This window comes from Leptinotarsa decemlineata, unplaced genomic scaffold (assembly GCF_025532065.1).
Source record: "Leptinotarsa decemlineata unplaced genomic scaffold, Ldec_3_MD MMD2_tig00000008_RagTag_RagTag, whole genome shotgun sequence".
NCBI lineage: Eukaryota > Metazoa > Arthropoda > Insecta > Coleoptera > Chrysomelidae > Leptinotarsa > Leptinotarsa decemlineata.
In genome coordinates, this window is record NW_027412537.1 from 8,149,226 (window position 1) to 8,167,434 (window position 18,209).

The following is an 18,209-nucleotide window of genomic DNA, read 5'->3' on the forward strand; positions in this document are numbered from 1 at the left end:
GATACTGTCGATAAACAGATGTTTCCCATTTAGTGTCGGTCCTCTTCACCAAACGTCTAAGAAAGGCAATTCGTTGTGGATTTCCTTCTCCATTGTGAAAGTGATGGAAGGTCTCACGCTGTTGATGTGTTTCAGGAAAGTGTCTAGTTCTGCATTCCCATGGTTCCATATTATGAAGGTGTCGTCTAAGTATCTCAACCAGACTCGGGGCTTCTTCAATGGCCAAAGTTTCTAACCACTCTATATATAAAAATTAGCAATAACAAGTGAAAGTGGCGATCCCATTGGCAGTCCCTCATCTTGCGTAAAGAATTCATCCTTCAGTTGGAAGTAGCAATTTCGTACACAGCACCCTAGTAGTATATGTTGTCCAACAACGTATTTAGTCGAGCTAGCGTAGAGATACGTAACATATGGAACCTCTAAATTTTAATAGTTACCGGAGCCGCCTGACAGCGACTGTCAGAGGTGGTCGTCGGTTCTGCTTCGTAGCGAAATCAGGGGTCGTCCCTGTTGAGCGCTTCATGTAAGTCACGTAGCACTGGACTAGCGTGTGTTCGTATTCTTTTGAATAGGTTTTCGGCGTGCTCCTCATGTAAGCGTCTACGTAGTGGATGTGGAGGTCCAGGTCCCGGTAGATGTAGATGTATCTGTTTGGTATGTATCTTGGGACGTTCACGGCAGCTCGTAGTCAAGCGTTCATGAACGTCTGGATACTGCGTCTGTATGTCGCTGCTCACTGGTCCCAGGCAGTGGAGGCATACAGAATGATGGAAAGTAGTACGGTCTTGATAACAAGCAGTTTCACATGGAGACCCATGTTACTCCTGCGGCCTATTTGATTGGGTATAGTTTGTCGGGCGGCTCTCGCCAGCCCTAGTCTCTGCCGTATGTGGGACCTGAATGTCAGTCTCCTGTCGAGAGTGACACCCGGGTATCTTGCTTCGTTAGCCCACGGAATCTCTGGTCCATTGAAGATGACATTTCTTTCTTCGGGAGACCTTTTGATTTCTTCCACATATATTTTTTGAGTCGCCTCTTCTTCTGGAGACATTTCGGGTTTTTAAATTCACATACATAGCCCCCTTCACGTGGTTATCCGAACCCCGCGGCCTGGAAACCGGCATGAATTACTAACAATACTCACACAAACATAATAATGATGTTGTTATCGATATTTCAGAAAGCCCTTATTGCAAGTTTCCATTTACTATCAATTTTTTATTTGATCGAACATTTCAATGGCAATATTTTTTTTAGTGTGTAATTTGTATCCATGAGTTGAAGAGAGATAAATTAAATTTAAAAAAACCGTAAAACGGTTCACCCTGCAGGTCATCCTTACAACTGATCGCTTCATAGAGCTCAAAATGTAAAAAATAATTTGACGAAATCACTTGAACGCGTCGATTTTCGCCCGCTTCCTCTTTTTTAAAAATTTTTAATTTTATCAAAATGGACGTTTTCAATTTATTTGATATAATATTGTAACAAGGCAAACCGGAGATGAAATTTCTCATTAGTATGTATTTTTGATTCTTGGTACCGCAAATAGTTTCTTTTCGAGTCATGTATGTATTTGTTTGAAGGTGATTAATAAAAAAAACTAAAATAATAATAAAAGCTGAAAAAATAAAAATTAAAAAATATTATTAACAAAAAAAGATGATAAATAAAAATTAATAAGATTAAAAAGAAAAATTGTCGACGTTTCCAAACTTTATTGTTTCATCTTCAGGACTCTGAAGTATAAGTACAAGACATATATATTAAAATGGAAATGTACAAAGCAGTTATGTTAGAAACAAAATAAATTATGTAATATAACAATCGTTAAAAAATAATAAACGTTTCGAACACTTTACAAAAAAACAACATTGATGAGTACTTACATTTAGGGTGGCTTTCCGATTTGAAGGGTGAAGTGAATAATTTCGACATAAAATATAAATACGTAGACAGGTTCCTGAAAGACGTTGACACAGACACGAAGGGATTAACAATCTGAACTGTCTGTAAATCGTTCTTTATAATTCAAGAAAGAAATGAGAATTGTATTTGGAAAAAGCAGTCGGTTAATGATTCCAAAGTAGTTATTGTTTGATTTTTTCTATTAGATTGAAATATGAGGTGTGTAAGTTTTCAATATCCGACCTTTGGTTAACGCATTTTGTTCCATGTTTTGTTATTTCAATCATTTCATTCAGGCTTTTTTTTTAATATCGTCCGTTGTCCTATAATACTGACCGACTCAAAATCAAAAGTATGAAGGGACGATTTGCAATGTTCTGCAAGGCTAGTAGGATTTTTCATTGTTTTTAGTGGGTTGTGTATATTTTTACAATCTCTGCTATGTTCAGTAATTCTTTGTTTGAGATACCTGCCTGTTTGCCCTATATATATTTTCTCACATTCAGCACATGGTATTTTATAGACTATATTGGATTTCAGGTCTTTTGGTGTTTTTGTTTTTATTCTTGTGAATAAATGATTTTTAATTGTATTCTCAAATTTCATACTAATTTTAAAAATTTTATTTTCTAGAGTCTTGCATACTTGTGGTGTCAGACCTGCTACATACGGTAATTTGAAATATTTAATGTTCAACGGTGTTTTTCTTTTTTTGTTTATTTGTTCTGTCTGAATATATTAATTTTTTAATTAAAGATCTAGGATAGCAATTCTCAAGTAACATAGTTTCTATTGGTTTTAGGTTTTGGTTTTTAAAATTCGCACGTGCTAAATGTGTAGCCCTGTATTTGATATTGTTGATGATGTTTATTTTTTGTGTCATTGGGTGGATAGAGTGGTAATTTATAAATCTTTCAGAGTATGTTGGTTTATGGTACCAATCAGTTATAATTTTGTTGTTAGATTGTATCAGCAAAACATCCAGAAAAGCAATTCTATTATTTTTTTCTTCTTCAACGGTGAACTGAAGTTTGGGATGATAACTATTGAATGTTGTTAACATTCTATCTACGTTTTCTTTTTCTATGCACAAAACTATATCAACATATCTTTCGAAAAAAATTATCGGAAAATCACATTGACGTAGACATTTATTTTGTAAGTCAGACATAACAATATCAGAGAAAATTGGTGATAATTTAAGTAAATTTTTAGATGGTCTCCCCAAACATGCATTTATAAAAAAAGACCATTACGTGAAAAATTCATTTGACTTTGTCGATCAAATGAAAGATGTTATCGTACCAGACGACTTCATTTTGATATCAATGGATGTAGTATCTCTATTCACCAACATACCAATAGATCTAGTACTAAGTCTCGTTAATAAAAAATGGCATTTACTAGAACCACACACTACTATCCCTTTAGAAACATTCATTAAGTTATTCCAGTTCGTAACGAGTAACAGCTATTTTAATTTCAATGAAGTTTTCTATAAACAGATTTTCGGTCTAGGAATGGGAAACTGTTTTTAACGATTTTTATATTACATAATTTATTTTGTAAGCAGAACTGCTTTGTAAATTTCCATTTTAATATGTATGTCAAGGTTCTTATACTTCAGAGTCCTGAAGATGAAACAATAAAGTTTCGAAACGTCGACAATTTAGAAATTGGTTTTTTTTAACATTTTGACCGAATTCCCGCCTACTTGACAATCAAAATTTCAAACTAAGTTATGTCACGACGTTTCGATTGTTAGTATCCACAATCATCTTCGGGTGATAACTGGACCCGAGATCTGACTATTTATAGGTCATTCGAGTGCTTTCACCTATCCCCTCTTCACTCTTTCCACTTCATTGGTTTTAGCGGGAGATGACCGTTTGGCGGGAATTGGTCGTTTTTCGCTTGATAAGAGGTTTCCATATGTTACGTATCTCTACGCTGGCTCAACTTAATGCGTTGTTGAACAACATATACGCGGCTTCTTTGAATTTTCTCCTAAACCAGTGTTCCTCTTTGTGGATGATTTCAGCTTGAGCACACTTGATGTTATGTTGATGAGTCCCAATTCCGGATTTGTTTGGTTGTTGCTTGCATGTTATCTCTTTGTAATTTCAGTTTTTTGTTTAATAAAATTAATATTTTCGGTTAACTTTTTCATTTTTTTTCATTTTTTTCAGGGTTTTCAAATCAATTTATATAATAGTAGACAATGGAAGTACGAACTGATGAAATACATCATGTATGTATGGTTGTTAGTATTTGAAGAATTTGATGTGTTTTGTTCAATAGCCATTTTTGAGAAATAGAATTGTCTGACATCCAACAAAAAATTTTTACTATGTACTTTTTATGTTTGACATTTCATCTACAAGTGGGGACGACATTGTCAAATGTGTGTCTACTGCAAATGTAGACGAAACATCAGATATAAAAACCTGTGAAAGCTTACATTAGATACATTACATTCTTATCAAAAAAAGTATCTATATACTTTTGTATAACTAACTTTAAATCAGTTTCTGCAATATGATTCGTCATTATGGTTTGAGATGTATAAACAGCAGTTTTATCGACAAAGCTGATGATGTCACCCTTAACTAACTTGTGTATAAAAGATTGATATTGATGAGAATTAGTTCCCAAACTATCCCTAAGGAAACTCATACTCAACTTCTTATTGATCACTATAACAATTTTTTTCATTTAAGTGATTGTGTCAGTTGGACCCTGTTCCTGAAGCTATGATTCGTTTGAAAGGCACATCATCACTAGCCAATGGCTACTCCCTATATCATGGAGTGAGTGATCATTGAGTTCAAGAATAATATGATCCGAGTAGACGCAATGATACTTATTTTACTGTTTTTGTTATGGTTTCAGAGTTATTAATCTTTCACTTTTCTGTCAAGGGACACATTGAATACAAGGTCTTGAAACCGCTTTGTATCATGGTATATTCCATAATACATATTTCTTTCAACACATCCTAACAGTATGGAACCTGTTGCAGTCATTCTAAAGTAAAAAACACAACATAATTACAATAAATTTATTCAACTATTATACATATTCCACAAAAGGATATCATCACACAATATGTCTGCACAAGTTTCAATACAAATACAAATATAAGTTTTGTGCATTCAGTAGGAATAAAAACATAATTCGCGATATCTCTACATCACATCTCTGAACTAACAAAAAGTTAGTTGCTACTGACTTGAAACAAGAATTACTTCTTGAAGAAATACCATCAAAATGTAATTTCAATAAAATGTGAACAGAAATTCCAATTTCACACTAAGTAGAAAAAAAAGTAACATTTTAAATTAACCTCGGACCTTGAATAAATGGCATCCAACGTGGGACCGAGGAGAGTTGAAATGAAATATTTACAACTACTGGCTTCCATAATTCTGTTGACGAAATTAAAATATTATTCAATTTTTTCATTAATACTGAGTAAGCGAAAGCAAAAGTACTCTGAATTTTTGAAGTTAAACAATCAAAATTTTACATCTAAATGATATATTTCTATGCATTGATCACCTGGACGAACAGGTGGAAAACAAAGAGTTTTTTCTTTCACACCACCATAACTGAAATAAATCGCCATACGAAAACTACTCAGTCCACTTTGACTACGCTATAAATTTTCCTGATGAACCAGAAACAGGCAAAGAAGCCTATCGTTCCTGTCAACAAATTGAATAGGAACACCATGATGAGTGTATAACCGAAATAGAGAAAACCCGATGCAGCATCCTCAATCTGCAACTTCGTGAAAAAGTAGTGGCAACAGTACCAGAAGAGATATACTGCGGTGAATCCAGATGTGAGGAACGACCTCCACCACCAATGATAATCTTCTGCGCACAAATGGAAGTAGCAGAGCAAAACAGTTGTTTCCGCGCAAGTTATAACGAGGATAATGAAGACCAGCAAAAGGAATCCAAACATGTAGTACATCTGAGAAGACCATATCGAATTTAGGATAAAGAAAAGTTGGATAAAGATGCAGCCAAATGGTAGAACGCCTCCCATGACGATACCGGGAATGGGTTGGGTGTAAATCGACTGTTCGGGAATGAGTCTCGGGATCTGGTTCGTCCTGACTGGGTGTTCCAATCGCTGTAGAAATAAATTACAAAATAAGCATTTTTTATAGAAACATGAATTGTTAAATAAATCTCAAAACATACAGCAGGTCAATTTTGATATTTCACTTCAAATCCAATTTTATACATTTTTCAACTTCGATTTGAAATGATTTGATAATGAAAATAATAATAAAAAAATACCTTTATTTCTGAAGAATAATCGCAAAAAGGTACAAAAACAGAAATAACATCACCAGTACTGTCAGACAGTATTATGTCAGAGATATTCAGCAATAGTACAGGGTTCTTTCTATATTCAGTAGAATCTTATGAATTCATTTTTTTGAATTCACCAAATTTATTGATTTGTTTGATGCTGATGGTATGAATTAACAGTAAATGAATATTCTAAGCATTGAATACAGTGAAGAGTTTGGGATTATAAGGTATACGATAAAATGAAAATAAGTTTTCTACTTTTCTGGGACCAAGGGTTCTGCAGTTTTGGCACAATAATCACAGTTGCAACAACTGTCACTGTTTTACCGGCTGACTGTAAGTCGGGATATGAGTCTATAATCCTCTTCATATTATTCATTATAGTAGAAGTAGTAGTAATAGCGTTTATTGCCCAACAGTTCCCCTTCACAGAGCAAAACTAACATACTTGAAGCATTAATACTATTTGATATAAAAAACATAAATGACTTATAGGCACGCAAGAGATTTATTTTCAATTCCACAAATACTACAACAAAAAATATCGATGTTAGTAGAGAGCTTGTTCGCATTACGACACATCAGATTGATTGGTGATTTCAACATCAAGTTAGTTTGTGCCCTTTTACATAAAAAAGTTTTGATGTGCCTAGAAGATATTCTTGGAACAAATATATCAATTTCTGGTAATAGTACAGGACAATCCAATTTGCCATTCAATAGCTTATATAGAAATAAAACAGATGCCTGATTTCTTTTTTTTTTCAAGGCTACAAAGTCAAATTTGCATAGCAGATCAGGGTAATCACAGTTTCTTGGAGGATAAGTTCCGGTCATTCTAAAAGTAAGAAATTTTAAAAACCTCTTTTGGACTCTTATCAATTGCTGATGTGTATTGATGGTATATGGGATCCCATATAATGGACCCATATTCTAGTTTTGGCCTCACCAGACTGAAATACAGAGAGGTCAAGGTTAGCATATTATGAAAATTTTTGCAGTTCCTTATTATGAAACCGTATGCACGGTAAGCTGAATTTATAATATGGTAGTTGAAAGTTAGTTGATGATCAAAATAGATTCCTAAATCCCTAATATTCTCAGCTTTCCAATACAATATTGTCGATGTGGTTAGGAAATTCTAGTGTATTAAGTTTTCTCCTGAATGTAATAATTTTACAATTAGATATATTCAAATGGAGGCGATTCTTGAGACACCAATTTTCTAACAGATCAATCTCCTTTTGCATAATGTTACAATCATCTAAACTGTTTATAGATGTATATAGTTTCAAATCATCAGCAAACATTAATTTATTGCAAGTTATTGAGTTGCACAGATCATTAATAAATAGTAAAAACAATAAGGGACCAATATTGGATCCTTGCGGGACTCCGCTGGTTGCTAAAAACACATCTAAAGAAAAGCCCCGATAATATACATATTGATTACGTCCGCTAAGGTATGATTCCAAAAGTTGACAATAAATTTCATTGAAATCCATGCAAGAAAGTTTACAAATTAGTAACTTATGGCTGACCCTATCGAATGCTTTAGAGAAGTCCGTGTACACCACATCTACTTGCTCTCTACGGTCTAACGATTCACATAAATATTGATCAAAAACAGCTAAATTACTGATAGTGGATCTAGAGTTCACAAAACCATGTTGGTGATCAGATATTATATGTCGAGAGGATTGATAGATACGACTATACAGAATTGTTTCTAGAAGCTTGGCAAAGTTGTTAAGGATTGAAATAGATCTATAATTATTGATTTCATTTCGATCTTGAGCTTTATGTATTGGACAAACCTTGGCAGTTTTCCAAAGTTCAGGAAAAACTGACGTTCTCAAGATAAGATTAAAAAGAATTTGTAGGGGATAAACTAGTACTCTCAGACAGTCTTTCAATAGAAATGATGGATCTGAGGTCATTTTATTTTTTAATTTTCTTCCAGCTTCTAATATTCCTAATTCTATTATTGGTTCCACACTAACATCTGTTTAGCTATTAGGATCGAAGTTGAAAACAACGTTTTGCTCATCAGCCTCAGGTGATAAATGGGCATTTATAAAAAAATCTACTAAAAGCATTAACAATTAATTGTGGGTTGTTATAGGATTCACCCTCATAAGCCATCTGGCCTGGAATTCTTGTACTACTATTTTTATTATGAACAAATGTCCAGAAGTTTTTTGGATTAACTATCAATTCGTTTTCATTACTGTTTATATACAATGTATATACTTCTTTGACTCTGTTTAATAATTTTTCTAGTTCTACAGAATTCTTGGTAAATAACATATTTTTGTTGCTTTGTACTTTCTATGTAATTTAGCGTTTTCTTCAATAAGTTTTATTATGCAAACTGGATAAACATGTTTAAAAATTTCTGTGGGTGGAACATGAGCATTTAGAATTTCATAAAACTTATTATAGAAACTATTTACACCAGTGTTTACCTCAGATGAGTCTTCTAAAAAGTTCCAGTGTTCAAAAATTCATTATATAGTGACACATAATCAGCTTTTCTGAAGTTGAATGATCTGTTATTCATATTTGTACTGAATTTATTAGGTTTTGTAGTGAGACCACGAAGTTCAATTGAAATGGATGGGTGGTGCAGGTCTTCATTCACTAACACAATAAATTCTCGGTAAACAGCACAGTCAATATTACTTATTACCAAATCTAAGAGTCTGTCATATTCATTCAAAATGCGGTTACATTATTTCATATTAAAGAATGATAGCATATTTGTGATTGTGAGAGTTTTCCTATCTTCCATATTACCAACAATAGAGTGTGTACAATTAAAATCTCCCAAAAATAAGACTCTGTCAGAATTCATTTCACCCCATCCTTCTACAACTTCAATAAAATTATCAACTTTATCTATTGTTGATGATGGAGGAATATAAACAATGACTACCAGAAAAAAACAGATGATATAGTGCACTTACAAGCCAAGAAGTCAATACTAGGAAAGTTTTCTTCAAATTTGGAGGTGTCAACGATTTCAGAATTGATATTATTATTATAGATAGCAAGTAATACTCCTCCTCCACGTGTCGATTCTACGTGGTTGAATTTGCGATCCCTGCGATAGATTTCATAGTTATCAGGAAAGAGTTCACTAGATTTAACGTCAGATTTCAACCAGGTCTCACTAAGTGCAACAATATTATATTCACAATCACTTACGTTAGGTTAAAAAATGTCTATCTTGCTATTTAGTCCCCTGACATTTTGGTAATAAGCGGATATTGTGTAACTTTTTAAACTGTTGGGCTCACTCCGTTTAACGAAACCACCCTAGGTATTTCATTGAAGTACTTCATCTTGCAGTTGTTATCACCAGAGTTGATCCTGTCCAATAGTTCTTGCTTGACTTTCTTATAGTATTCAGTTTGCTTCTTGGTACGATCGGCCGAGAGACTGATGTTTTTGAGATTTGGTTTGGATTTTATTAATTTTGAGTTCTTCAGAACTTTTCTAGCAATGACATCATTTTCAAGAATCTCTTCAATAGGACGTTTCTTGGTCTCAGAGTAGGCACCCACTCTGAATAGTTTGATATTGGTAACTGAAAGCTCCGGTGATATAGTACTCAGGACCTCAGAGACAGTATCAGTATTATCAAAAGAAGTTATGATTTCATGATATCAAACTGAAACTGGATTCTGAACTTCATCACCATTACAGTTAGTGACTATTTTCTGTTCCTCTTTGCTTTGATTTTCAAAATATTGCTACAATGTAGTTTCTTTGAAATTTCAGAGATATTTCAGATTACAGCTCAAGTTACGGCATTATTTCAGTGGTTTGTTTCTTTTTTTTATTTCATCTGTACCATACCTTGTTATCATGTTCATAATTTTATTATTCTTTCAACCTCACTTCAAGGATAAAATTGACAAAGTTCAAAACAGTAGAGAAAAATAGGCAATTTAACTATTCCAATGATTTTTGTTCAACCAACTGTGATTCAACATGGCATTTGGATAACCAATCAGCAGTTTTGTTTTAGTTACAATTCAAGTTTGAATTTTTGTCAAATATATGTTTATTTGAATTAGACAATAATACTTGAATTGAAGAGGTTATATTTTTAGGAGTGATTAATTTTTGGGGAAGAAAGTTTTTGGCTTTCTACTACTCCATCTTGATGCAAAAAACAACAATGAACTGTGTGTATTTTCTATAATGTTATCCAATTTGGTACTGAAGAGCTTTGGGGCAAGTGTCTTAAGGGGAAACATCGGTGTATACCAGTGAGGGTGACAGTGTTCTATGTAAGTACAATTTAATACCATTCATTCAAAGTAGAACTCATGTAAATGATATCTGATTTTTATTCCACAACAAATGTTTGAAATACAAACTGAGTAGAGAAAAGTATCTTCTGTATAATTCAGTGTTCATATAGAAGTATTTGTTTCGAAAGAATTTTTTTCTTTTGTGTAATTCAATGTTTATATGAAAGTAGCTGTTTCAGAAGGACTTTCTTTCAGTTTGTGTCTGAAAGTTACTTCTTTGCATGATCTACACATCCATGTATAGAGCTACTCATTTTGAAATTGATTACTTCCTTCCTTTCCTTGGAAGATTCCCTCATCCTTGTTTTTTTTTGCATCAAAATGGAGTAGTAGAAAGCCAAAAACTTTCTTCCCCAAAAACTATGATACTATTATTATAAGATTTTTTGATTTAATTTCAGATGCCTTCTCTACTATTCACGACCAATTCAAGAAGCAGGAACCAAGAAATATATTTTTTTTAATGTTAATTGTAACCCACAATTGTTATCATCTGATTATGCTCATCTGATTAGTGAAACATGTGTCAAGAGTTCTGGTGTTCTGCCACGTATTCTCATTAGATTCATTTCACGCTGGTGGTAATAATTCTACCTACTGAACGTGGTTATCACCCCAAAAATGTTTGTAATTGATGTTAATATTCATTTTAGACCTGCCTCCAAGTATTACATTTTGAGGTAAATGCTGAAATATTTTTTAATACCTAACCAATAGAGATTCAAGTCGACTTACCCGCTGTCTGAATCCAAAAAAGGCACCTCCAAAATTCATTGGTACTGACACCAACAGCCACAAAGCAAGAAGAATCAACAAAGTACTGAAAGGAACAGCTGCTGAACTCTCCTTTGCCCACAAAACAAGGTTCATGATGAAGAATAAGCCGAAGACAATACTGAAATATACGTAGCAATCTTATTATTTACTACATAAAAGAAGACATGAGGCATCATGGCAAGAATAATATTAAAACTCAGACAATGTGTACTGCAAAAATAAAATTAAACACATGAATTTTGTTTTTGAAGGTTAACATGAAAACAGTTCATTACAACAATTATCCTTTTTTTCCAAATTCATATCTTTATACAAAATATTCCAATATATAAATTTTGTATTGATATCCTATTTTGCATTCTTTAAAGTACGCCTGGGAGTGTTCAAATCCAATTCTTGCATGTTTTGAAGTTGCCATATCAACAACCATATCGTGACATGAAGTGAATGTCAACTTTTTAATTAATTGTCTGACAAGCTCTTACGAAAAATAACTTTTTGAGGCACACATTTTAAAGATAATTTGAAAATACCCTGTATCTGCATTAAGCATCAGTAAGCAAATATTTAACTAGAACCGTTCAATCATATCAGTACAAAAATAGTACAATTAGAACAAATTAAGTAATTTGTATGTCATTCTCAGAATTCAATAAGCCAAATTCAGTGGTAATAAAAAATCTGACAAGAATTGTTCTGGGTAATCAGTTCAAACAAGGCTTATCAAACTGATAATATAGTTTGTTGAGAAATTTTCTCAATTTCTTATTAAACAGTTCATAGAAGTGAAATAAGTAGCTTTCAAAAATAGAAAACACTTCAATTTTATTTTCAAGTACAATTGATTTTCACCTATAATAGCATAAAGCCAATAAACATATAATTTACTGACAGGTTCTTCATGTAAGGCAATGAAATACTCACCCTGGTGCTAGCATAGATGTCAGTAGAATGTTTGACTTCCATTTTTCACCTCCAAAACTCTTGTAAATTCTAGCAGAGACATAACCGGCAGGTGATCCCATCATAACATATAACATCATGGCGTTTGTCATAAGAGCACCACGGTTTGCTGGGCTGAGAAATCCCAAACAAGCAAAGACTAGCGTTACAAGTGTCATACAAAATACTTGGACACCGGAACCGAGAAGAACTGACAACAACATGCCTTTACGTGGAGGTCTGAATACATCTCCGTGGACCAGTTTCCAACCAAACTCTTCCTGAAATGAAACTTATATTGTCATTCTATTATAATACAATATAATTTAGTTGGATATAAAAGTTATCAATGTTTTTTTTAATCGATCTATATGTTTAAAAGTAAAAATATTTACTGACCTGAGCATCTTCTCCGTTGTCAATCTGGTTATATCTTGCTATATCTTTGTGCAAGGTCCTGAGCAAAATCATGGCTACCATGCCTGAGAGAAATAGTACAATGACCAAAGAGTTCAAAATGCTGAACCACTGGATATTAGTGTGAGGCATTGATTCTAAAATATAATCCCAACGTGAAGACCATTTCACATCATTGTTTTCGATAAATGTAACGGAATAGGTATAAAGTATTTCAAAGGATGAGCCTTTTTCAAGCTTCTTTATTGGCAAACTCAACATTTCAGAAGCATCCGGACGACATTCAGATCTAAAAAGGAAATTGTAACATAACCTTTAAGTGTAACAGTGTGATTACACCACCCAGTACTTTATTCTACCAAAAAGTAACATATTTTCATTTATTCAAAGACCTCTCAGATCTTTATCAAAAACCATATGTTATTCTGAGATGATTTGCTTTAGGAACCGCCAACATAATATATTTACATAAGGATTCCACAAAGTCCCAAATTAACTTTACCTTAAAAGAGAAATATGACGCATAGAGACTAGAAGGAGAATCTAACGGAGAATAATGTTCATCTTTTCAATTTATGAAAACGGTATTAAAAATTTGAATGAATATCATTCTAAGAAATATTGAAATTGCTTAAGAATCATCAAATGAGAACAAAACCTTATTTAATTGAGTTTTCCGGTAGTTTTTCTTAAACGCTTTATTCCAACAAATGACAATAGGATTATTGAACATGTTTTGAGATGAATATTACCGGAGTTTTCTTTACAACACCAAATTGTCATTTTTAACACCTCGCCACGTGTTTCGATCACCAAGTGATCATCTTCAAGAGGAAGATTAAGATGAATTTGATATATAAATCAAAAAACTTTCAAAGGTACTTTGAGAAAGCAAAACTGGAAGTTTTTACGAATTTTCAGAGTTCATATATTTTACTTACAGTAATTAGGACAACAGAGAGATAGACTAGTGCTGAATTTAAAAATCAACATATTTTGATAAACTGATGGATGTAGCCATAACTACATGGTAACATCATGAAAAATTTAACTTTCTATGTTTTTTTACCACTTTTACTCGTAACTAATGTTGTTTGGTAAAACTATTGATTCTTTTGCTGAATTGGATATCTGGTTTGACTGATTCGTTATGTATGATAATATGTTTTTGTTTCTGTGTTAGTGCCCTAAGTTTCTTAAGTTGAGTATGGTACTTTTGGGATATAAAACTACTAATTCTACACCTAACTTAATAAAAAATGTCAAATTCTATCTGATAGAGTTAACGTATCCATACGTAATCCATAACGTTAGTTATGGATTTTCATTAAGTATCGGCCGATTCCATCATATATCTGATAGAGTTAAGTAAATTCAAAGTGCAGTACCTTCAGATAATGTTGAGAACAGTGTTTGGTGCTCTTCTTTCAGCCAGATCACTCGTATTGCAATTCTTTGAAAATGTCCTTATAGACGAAACTGCAGTACCAACATTAATTACGAATAAACAAGTTGAAAAAAACATTGAAAGTTTCATTTCTCATATTTTGTAGTATAATGAATAAACAAATAATGAATGAAATAACAGAAAACAACTTAAATAGGATACATTTAAATTTATTGTGTTATGCAGCCATAGTTTGTAAAAATTTCAATAATTTTGTTAATATATATTGACCTCTATATATTGACTTTTGAAATAAGTTTGAGTGATATATTTTTATTTATTTGTATCAATACATTTTTTTACATTTTATGATTATATATCTTTTGGCATATTTTTAGATCTGTCTAAAACATTTCCTAGGAAAGCTGGGCAGGTTTCTTATAAGAAATCTGATATGATTTGGCTTACTCTATTAGGTTGTTTCAAAAGTTTTGACCGTTTTAATGTCATGTGTTTCTGTAGCTCCATATGTCAATAAATATTTAATCTGCTGTGTCTTGGTTTATACTAAGTGAATTTTGCACTCTACACATTGATGAAGTTTGTTTTTTTTTTCATTTCAAATTTTGGTGTCTTTTCAGCTCGTATATGATGTCATTAACTGATTTTCAGCTAATTTTTCTATACGAATTCAAATTGAACCAATATTCAGTACATGAAATAGGCCTATGAAAGCAGTATTTCATCTAAAGATTATATTTTTGGCATACAAATTGTGAAATAAAAAAATAAATTTTCCAGAAGAAAGTTGTAGCAGATAGACTTTTCTTTTCATACTAAATAAATGAAAATGGTTTTTTATTGGTATTTTCCCTTTTTGTGTTTTAAATTTGAATATATTGAAGAAATAGAAATCTACAAAAGATATTGGCAATTTTTTGAAGAACACGTGAACATGTATTTCTCAATGATGAGAGTGTCTTTTATATATCGTAATTTTTATTCATTAATGTTCATTTTTCCAGAATATACAATCATGTTTCCTTTCTTTCAACAGAGATATTTACCCTTTGTAATCGATGCTTTTAGCTTTGGCTTTGACAGCTATAATTCTGCCACCCTTATAATTCAACTTGTTTCCCCATTCTTCTTTAGCGCCAGAATGATAAGTGATGAACAAATCTACATGATTATGGATGTAGTAAGCTTCTTGCTGAGTAATTGATTGACCCTCTAGTTTGCCACAATTGTGTTTCCCATTTCTTGAGTAACAACCCATTTGAAAACCAGTAGAACAGTACTGTGAGTTGTGTTCTGAGGAGACACAAGTGGTTACTGGCATGTTGTCAACAATCCAGTGATGTTGATAATTCAAGCTAATACCCTTCCTTAGCTTACTCAACAACAAGTTATCCTTAGCGTTATCACCGGAATAGGTTTTACGGCAAACAATTTTACATGTTTCATTTTTCATGAACTGAATTTTGTAAGGAGAAGGCCGGATTCGTTCTCCAAATACTACCTGTCCCAAATTTTCTACAGGTGATTTTGCCGTTTCATCGGCTAAACAGAAATCGAAGTGGTTGTACTCATAAGGTATAACAGATTCTTCTGTGTTCAGTCTATTGACGAATAGCTGGACTTCGGACTGAAAAAAAGTTTTACTAATATTGGTAAATATATATTAATTGTGGACTCACTTTGCAAGTATCTGATTCATCGGACTTTTTGCAAAAATTAACAGGAGCTAACCCAGGCAGGTAAAAGGAATCAACACAAATAAAATTAAACAAAATTAAGAAATTAATTCTATTCATTTTTTGCTCGAATTGGTATCATCTAGAGGTACTTGCATTGAACAAAATTGGAAAACTTCGAACGAAAGTTTTACACGTTATCTTTTGGCGTTCCAAAACGTCACCAGAATTGTCAACTGACCCAATGCTAGATAAAAATTATTTGAAGTCTTTAAAAAAATTGCCGTTTTAACTCCTTTCCTTCTGTACGAAGCGAACTATAATTTTTCTCAACGTGTTTTTTACTTTGTAAATCTACAAAAATGCTGAGTTTCCTGTTATGAGTAGTAGGAAAATTAAAAAACAGAAAACGATAACATATAACATGTCATCATCTCCTGTCACCTTTCAAAATCAGTGGAACAATAGTTGTGTTTTTTTGTTATCATTGCACTCATAATATTCCAGATTGATCATTTCCCGCCAAAAGATATTTGCGATCTCTGCTCATTGTATTTTGAATTTTGGACGATTACAGAGAGCGAATAACTTATAACAGGCATGATGATTCTGAAATAAGGTTGATACGAATAAAACATACTTTTAGGTATATCTACCAAAGTTAAAATTAGACTGTATATAGTTCTTGACTTGACGAACCCTACTTGTTTTGTGAAACGCTTTCGTGAGGAATATTTGGAAGTAGTGTTTGTTATAGATTTATTCCCAGAGGTTTTAATGCTACCTTTCATTCAAATAATAATTGGTGAAAATAATAAATATGATAAAAAATAATGGAACTAACACCTTTTCCGTAACATATATATTCACGGACAACTATTTGAGATAAATATCCTTTATATAACGACGAATTGTTAAAAAACTACAGAGAGGAAAAAATTTTAACGAAGAACTTTCTAGACCTGTTTTCACATAATTCAACTTTGGAAACTGTATCGCATTCGATTATCATAATAGCATAATAGCCACTGTTTATTTTCTTACAAACAGAATTTATATTTGTATTTCAACCTATGCCACCATCTAAATATGTTTCAAAAAAATTTTAACTTCGTGAATGATTTACTGTATCATTCAACACTTTTACTTGAAAGTTCTCTGCAATTTGGAATAGATAATGAAATGGAACGCTTCCTGCTTTTTTAAAGTTTAGGACCGAATGATTTTTCTTGCACCATTCCGTGAATTCTGCGATAACATACTCAACTTACTTTGGAGTTCCTCATCAGGGCTATGAGCGTTGAATGCCAAAGTTATATCATCGGCATGAATAACTGCAAAGTCTCTACACGCGTAAAGGAGAAGATCATTTATAAAATGTAAGAATAGTAGTGGTCCCCGTATAGATCCCCGAAGAACTCCCAGGTCCATACTATTAACACTTTCATAGCATAAAGCTCAGATGGACTACTAACCACAACAAGAAATTTGCCTAAAATCCCAAAAAAAACAATTTACTACCAATGATATTTGGGCCAATTATATCGAATGGCCTTGATAAGTTTAGTGCTCTGACATATTTTTTTTTATCAAATGAATTGTGAACTTTCTTGATGGACTTTCAGTCGACTTGCCAGGACATAACCCACGTTGATATTTTGACAGTACTTCAGATTAACTCTGAAACGAATTTATTTTGACATACTCACACCTTTTAAATACCTCACCTCTTACAGTTGAAACTGTTACTGACCAAAAATCATCCATGGAAGTGGTAAATCTATTTTTTAAATGGGGCTCAGTGGACCTACTTTTGAATATTCCGGGAATTATCCATTCTAAATAGAGATATTTGTGATTAAAGCTAGTGGTTTGGCAATGTGTTTGATGGTACTTTTCATTACTTTTGTGGAAATGCAGTCGATTCCCATTGAGTTTGTGTTTTTCAGGAATTTTATTGAATCAATAACATGACACTGAAGCAATGGAGAGTATGTGTAGATTAGAATAGAATAGAAGTTCATTTAACCACATTACACTTTACATGTTTGTAGCAAGTCATGACAAATTTGTTACATATGCTTACGCACATCAAAAGTAATTTCAGATCGGATAAGTATAAAATATAATCTAAGATAAAAAGTAGAGTAACAAAAAAATTAATATTGAAAACATGAAAGAACAACATGATATAGCATATTTACGGTAGTCAGATGAGTATGTTGCTTGTATGTTGAGACTTAGGAGCGATTTTTAAAATACCCCAGGTAATCAGAGACAGAGTAAAAGCAGCCCTCCAATAGTAGTTGTTTGATGGATTGTTTGAATTTATTCATACTAACATCTTTCAGCTTGACTGGTAAACAGTTATATAAGTTGTAATCCAAAGAATTTTATGTGATTTAGCTAGGTGATATCGATT

At 32.7% G+C, this 18,209-nt stretch overlaps 1 protein-coding gene across 1 annotated transcript; it reads right to left on the reverse strand.

Moving 5' to 3' along the window:
• Positions 1-4,958: 4,958 nt before the first annotated feature.
• TM9SF2 (Transmembrane 9 superfamily protein member 2) lies at positions 4,959-16,227 on the reverse strand. The gene is made up of 6 exons (XM_023170144.2): positions 15,791-16,227; positions 15,158-15,738; positions 12,686-12,992; positions 12,269-12,567; positions 11,303-11,462; positions 4,959-6,054 (listed from the first exon to the last, which is right to left on the reverse strand). Exons 1-6 carry the CDS (start codon positions 15,905-15,907, stop codon positions 5,551-5,553), a joined length of 1,968 nt encoding a protein of 655 aa, XP_023025912.1. The 5' UTR covers positions 15,908-16,227; the 3' UTR covers positions 4,959-5,550.
• Positions 16,228-18,209: the final 1,982 nt, after the last annotated feature.